At 34.3% G+C, this 6,884-nt stretch overlaps 1 protein-coding gene across 1 annotated transcript in view; it reads left to right on the top strand.

Annotated features, from left to right (window-relative positions):
- Positions 1-4,087: 4,087 nt before the first annotated feature.
- The window catches only part of LOC127984049 (dual specificity protein phosphatase 10-like), an 18,095-nt gene continuing 15,298 nt past the window's right edge, over positions 4,088-6,884 (top strand). The window contains exons 1-2 of the mRNA XM_052586516.1: positions 4,088-4,330; positions 5,849-6,631. Coding sequence (XP_052442476.1) covers positions 5,908-6,631 — 724 coding nt within the window. The 5' untranslated portion in view covers positions 4,088-4,330; positions 5,849-5,907. The remainder of the gene's footprint in view (positions 4,331-5,848; positions 6,632-6,884) is intronic.

Genomic DNA, 6,884 nt, shown 5'->3' with positions numbered 1-6,884 from the left:
TGTCACTTGATTATTTAGACATATACACACACAAAAGTCTTATCTGCTCATCAAGGCTGCGTTTATTTGATTAAATATACAGATTATTATTTTTACAATTGTGAAATGTTATTATGTTGTAAAATATTTTTTTCTGTTTTAATATACATTAAAATATAATTTATTTCTGTGATGCTCCGCTGTATTTTCAGCATCATTCCTCCAGTCTTCAGTGTCACATGATCTTCAGAAATCAGAATAATATGATGATTTATTATTAGTGTTGGAAACCGATTTATTTTGGAGCCTGTGATACTTTTTTTCAGGATTCTTTGATGAATTAAAAGTTTAAAAGAAGAGCATTTAATTAAAATAAAAATATTTTCTAACAATATACACTAGTGTTCAAAAGTTTAGGGTCAGTATATTTTTATTTTTTATTTTTTTCTAAATTAAAACTTATTCAGCAATTATGTGTTAAATTGATAAGAAGAAAAATCATGATTTCTGAAGATCATGTGACACTGAAGACTGGAGGAATGATGATGAAAATACAGCGGAGCATCACAGAAATAAATTACACTTTAAAGGATATTAAAATAGAAACCATTATTTTATATTGAAATAACATTTTGCAAGATTAATGTTTTTTTTCAGTATTTTTAATCAAATAAATGCAACCTTGATGAGCAGAAGAGACTTCTTTAACAAACATTACACGTCTCACTGATTCCAAACTTTTGACTAGTAGTGTATATATAACCTCTATTATTTAAAATATTTAAAAAATATAATTACCATAATGTATTGATAGTTATTTTAGCAAGAAAACAACTAGTTAAGTATGAGAAAAAACCAATTCTAGTATTTCAACTAGGTAATAGAAATGATACGCTGGACTTTTTAAATTGTTCTTCTTTTTTGTGAAATATCATGCCATGATTTCTGCCGTTCTCAATCGATGAAAAGCATGAACTCCTCACGCTTCGGACTGTTTTTCTTGTCTAAGCGGTGCTCACAGTGAAGCGTGATGTAGATGTAGACCGCAGACAGATGGCTGTGATAACAGTGTGGTTTGTGTCACGTGTGTCAGGTTTGTGTGCTGCTCGTGAGCGTCTGAACAACACTTGTGATGAGCAACATGTTCATGAAGACAGTGATGTCTCACTCCTGAAGATCTCAGAGTTTAATCAGGCGTACAGGTCCATCATCACAAGTCCAAAAACCCCAAACATGCCTGGTTCACATTTTGCCACATAAAGTAAAATAAATAAAAAATCACATTAAATTTGAAAAAAGAACAGCTTTTTGTTGTCATGATTGTGTTCATTTACATCCTAAAATCTTTTAAGGTTTCATACAATTTAAAATGTTCATATAAATGTGTATAATATTTAATTTCATGGTAGTTCACAATACTGTTTCACTGTTAATAAATGCAGCTTTTGTGCTCCTATCGTCTTTGAAAAACATTTTTAAAGTCTTAATTATAAATAAAGCAACAAGTGTAAATCAGCATAAAATATAACATGTTTTTACTGCTAATATGAGCATAAAATCAGCATTAAACACGTTATATTTTGTGAATAATAATTATAAATATATCTAATAAATAATGAAAATAATGCTCTATTATGCACATTTTAATAATACTAATTATTACAAAATGTTGTAATGTAATAAATGTAAAGCAGCATCAAATGATTGTAATAAGTTTTAATTTGTGAATAATTAATACTGTTTTTAGCATCTGTGGATATGAGATTTCGTTCAGAAATATTTGATAAAATCACAATCATTGTAGACTTTTATATTTGCATATCATTTACATTTTATGTTTATTCCTTGTAAATCTTGTTTGTGGTTGCTGTAATGAATTCCCATCCTGTGCTGCCTTTAAACGACGCTTATTCAAACACAAACGACTGAGAGTCTAATGAGATTCGCCTTTGAGAATAAAACTAATTCTACTTTGAATAAAGAGCCCGAGCAGAACTCCTCTGCAGAACAGGAAGTGGGTGTTCATTTCCTGTTCTTCAGGCCTGTAGATATCACACCGCATGACGTCAGTTTTTCCACTGACAGACACTCACATAGAATTTTATTCTTATGCAATAAAACCAAATCAGTGTTTTTGTGAAAGGGCAAATGTAAGGCTAAGTCACCTCTACTCACTCCTCACCTTCTTTCAACAACTAAGTCTACTCGAAATGTCACGCTTTCTATTGCAAACACCTAAGAAATCAATCATTCAGTGTCAAACCTCACCTGTGTGGTGAACGTTATCCTATTCACTGCTCGTGAGATCATGAATAAAGCTCACATTAGTCACAGATGAATCATGTAGCTGTAATATAACATATGTGACTGTGTGAGAACCAGGCTTCTTATAGATGACTATAAACTAGAACGTGAACAGGGCTTTATATGGGACTCCACTCAACAGCAGTCAATCCAGATCATAACCTTCATTAATAAGTCATTTAATGTTAGCAAATGTTCGGTTGAGTAGGTGATGTGCTCAAATAGCCCATGAGTTGTTGATGCATGACTCATAGTTTCAGAATATTTGAATGCATTAAGTTATCTTTTTAGTGTTAGATAATGTTACACAATCTGTAGGATGCTGACATTTAGTTTCTTAAAAATTATTAAATTTTTTTTTATTTTTATACTAATATTTATATTTGTTACATTTTAACATTTTAATTTTTCAGCATTTTTTAATGTTATTTATTTTTAATTTATATTATGATTTGTTTTCATATTTATATTTACTTTTATTTTATTTTTTTATAATAATCCAAAAATGTGGTCTTTCATTATTTATTTATTTGCCATTTTATATTTTATTTAATTTGTTAAACATGGTATCATGTTTCATATTACACAAAGTTTCTCCTCTTTCTGTTTGTATTTTATTTGTAATAGCTATTTTAAAGTTATTGGTATTGACATAAGGCAGGTTACATGTACTTTCTATTATAATAACAGTTAATTTTGTAATTCCTATAGTAAGCATATGTAGTTAATTAATATACGTAATATACGTAATATTAATATACGTAACGGTTACACTTTATTTTAATTTGTCCTAGTTACAGTGTAAGACACTTAAGTGCTGATTAATATTAATTAACTACGTTTACTTACCATATGGCTAGGATTAGGGTTTGTATTAAAATAAAGCGTTACTGTATTTTATTTTTAATAAATATTTATATTTTTGACAAGGTGTTGTCATAATGAAGGACCCTTCAACACTGATACCTTTTTGTATTTAGTTTTTAAATCGTTTTTACTTTACTGTATCATTTTATTTTTAAACACAGAATACTTATTTTATTTTATGATTTTATTTTTCTATATTATTTTTTATTATTATTATTTTTTCATGACTATTTCAGTGCATTCACACTTGTGTCCCGTCTCTTTAAACCAGTTTCACCATCTTCTGACTGACTAATTTATATGATATATACTTTTCCAGTTAGCATTTTATTTTTAATAAATATTTAAATGTTTGCTTTTCAGGTGTTGACATAATAAAGGACTCTCCAACACGAATCCACTTAATTTTTAAATATTTAAATGTATTTCTTTAATATTTGTACTTTTGTGTAATTTTATTTATAAACACAGTAAGATTATTTTATTTTATGATTTTAATACTAATTTATTTTCATTTCAATGATTTAAAGAGACGGGACACGAGTGTGAATGCACTAAAATTGTCATGAAAAAGATTAGTTTCACCATCTTCTGACTGGCTAATTTATACGATATATACTTTTCCAGTTAGCATTTTATTTTTAATAAATATTTAAATGTTTGCTTTTAAGGTGTTGACATAATAAAGAACCCTCCAACACTAATACACTTATTTTTTTATTATTTAAATTTATTTTTTTATTATTTTTACGTGTATATAATTTTATTTTTAAACAAAGTAAGATTATTTAATTTTATTATTTAATTCTAATTCATTTTCATTTTAATTCTCTACTTATTACTACTATTTCAGTGCGTTCACACTCGCGTCCCGTCTCTTTAAACCGCTTTCAGCGAGCTCTCTCCTGATTGGCTCTCAATGACATCACCCTGCGCTTCCGCCCGTGTCTGGCCGCTGTTGCTCTCCGTCATCAGCGCGGAGCTCCATTGGTTCAGGCGCACGTCAGTCTGAAGTGATACAAGTGCGGAGCCGCTACAAACTCCAGCTCCATCAGTGAAGAGAGAGCAAAGCAGGACGGGAGGAGAATGCTGCGGGTGTCCAGCGCGCGCTCCGGCTGAGCGGCTCAGACTGATCGATAAGCAGCGGAAGGAGGACACTGCTGATAAACACCACGTGCATGTAAGTCTGAAGAACATGTTTAACTCTTTAGAGTTGTTTTGTTAATGCACGGGATCGCTGGGCAGTCCCACCCCATATAGATCAGATTTAATCCAGATGCTGAAACTTCATTTCCACGCATTGCTGTCATCAGTTGAGATCCCGACAGATTCTGTGCTGTGCAAAGCAGACCATCTGTAAACTGCATGCATTGTCACCGCATGAAATAATGATGATGTCTAGCCTCGGATGCAGAACCTTTCCATATTTTATTCCCAGCACGTCCACATGCCGTGTTTGGGAACGGGCTGCTGTGTGCTCTTTTGAATTTAATGGGGTCAGCAATTCACTTCTGTGATGAGAGATCAAGCACACGTCGGTCTGAAAGTTCTGCACGTCTCGTGACACTTGCACGTTTGCTGATTGAATATTTCGGCTGATTTGCTGCAAGCCATTCTGCAGGTTCCTCTGAAAACGAGTGTGAAGCCCCTGCAGGTTGAGTCCAGGCCTGTGTGAGAACAGACTGTCCGTCTGATGACACTACAGCCTTAAAAATAAAGCTTCTTCACTGCTTCCATGAAGAACATCCATGCAATCTTTATTCTTCAGAATGGAAACAGGTTCTTTAGTTCAGCGTTTCCCCTGAAGAGTTGTCAGCAGTACATTTCAGATGTTTCCCAAATGGGGAATCTCAATTATTTTAGTGCATTCACACTTGCATTCCATTCCCAGTTTATTTATTTATTATTTATTTATTACTATTTTATTTTGAATCAATTTAATTAATTTTATATGATTTTATATCATTTAATAAATTTCTTTGATTTTAAAATCATTCTAAAATTAAATAAGGTTTTGACATAAAGAAGCATCCTACAACATTGATGTATTTCATTTATTTATTTTGAAATATATTTGTATGATTTTAATGTTAATTGATTTTTTTTTTAAACACAGTTGCATTATGTTTTTGCATTCACGCTTGTGTCTTTAATAACTTTTTTATTCTGTTTATATTTTATTTTTAATGACTTTTTTCATATTTTATTTTTATTTTATTTCATTTTATTATTTCCAGTGTACTTTCTTACATTTTTATTAACAGTATCATTATTTCATTGCATTCACACTTGTCTTCTGTCTTTCTGATTTTTAGAGTATATTATCTTTCTGTTTGTGTGTTATTCCCAATGACTACTTTGATTTAAGGTGTTGACATATTGAATATTGTCATTGTATTTGAAGTAAATGTAATTATTATTTTTTATTATTATTTCAATATAAAAACATTAAATGCAATATTTATTATAAACTTAAAATATTTAATAATATTTTATAAAAATGTTTAATTATTTTTAATTTATTTATTTAACACAATGAAAAAATGTGTAATGTCTGTGTGCTTCCAAAGAACTAGGTTGCGAAACACCTAGCTTTAGATTTGTCAAATATTCTGCACATATTCTGCTTCTTTAATGGCATCCCTGCGCAAACAGCCTTCATTTTTAAATCCATCTGTGATTGTGGTGTGTTTCTCAGCTTGCGACCGAGCGCACATCTGAGTTCTCCGTGGTGTGCCAGCCCTCTGTGGTCTCTCCATGCCTCCTTCTCCTCTAGACGACAGAATTGTGGTGGCGCTGCCAAGGCCTATACGACCTCAGGAACTCCGACTCCGCCTGGACACCAGCTACCTGGAAGCCACCGTGGGCACCGTCGGTCAGTCGACGGTCATCAGCAGCACCACCGTGGTGAAGATCCAGGCGTATATGCCCTCGTCCAGCGGCTCCACGCGCTCGCTGACGTGTGGATGCAGCAGTGCCAGCTGTTGCACGGTGAGCACCTATGAGAAGGACGGCCAGGTCAGCGCCAGCAGCCCAAACCTGACCTCCGGAGTGGGCTATGGGGTCCCGACGGAGGCCAGTCTCACCTCCAGCCTGAGCAGGGGCGGCATGCGGGTCATCCACCCCAACGAGCTGGCCAAGAAGCTGACGCATTGCCCCTTGGGCCACCCGGTGGGGTCGGTCCCCGTCATCATCGACTGCCGGCCCTTCATGGAGTTTAACAAGAGCCACATCCGAGGCGCCGTGCACATCAACTGCTCGGACAAGATCAGCCGGCGACGGCTCCAGCAGGGAAAGATCACCGTCCTGGACCTCATCTCCTGCCGCCAGAGCAAGGACTCCTTTAAAGGGATTTTTTCCAAAGAGCTGGTGGTGTACGACGAAAGCACGGTGGACCCGGGCCGCTTGACGCCGTCTCAGCCTCTTCAGGTGGTTCTGGAGTCGCTCCGGAGGGAAGGAAAGGACCCCATCGTTCTTAAAGGTACAGTACGCCTGCTTTTGAGAGAGAAGGTTTGGAGATGAATGGGCTTAAGGTTTTTCCTCCCAACTTTAGAATCTTAAAAAAGATACATTCTGAAAAAGAATGTTGAGTACAAGGTTCCAAAGGGGGGTTTTCTTGAAGAACATTTGAAGAAAATCTGAAGATTCTTTTTGGGAATCGATCCAGTGTGTTTTCTTCCAACATTCCAAATCTTTTTAAAGAAAAGATACGTTTGAAAAAGAATGTTGAGTGC

The sequence above is a fragment of the Carassius gibelio genome, chromosome B20, assembly GCF_023724105.1.
Source record: "Carassius gibelio isolate Cgi1373 ecotype wild population from Czech Republic chromosome B20, carGib1.2-hapl.c, whole genome shotgun sequence".
Taxonomy (NCBI): domain Eukaryota; kingdom Metazoa; phylum Chordata; class Actinopteri; order Cypriniformes; family Cyprinidae; genus Carassius; species Carassius gibelio.
The sequence above is the reverse complement of the archived record's forward strand: the minus strand, read 5'-3'. Positions and strand labels throughout refer to the sequence as shown.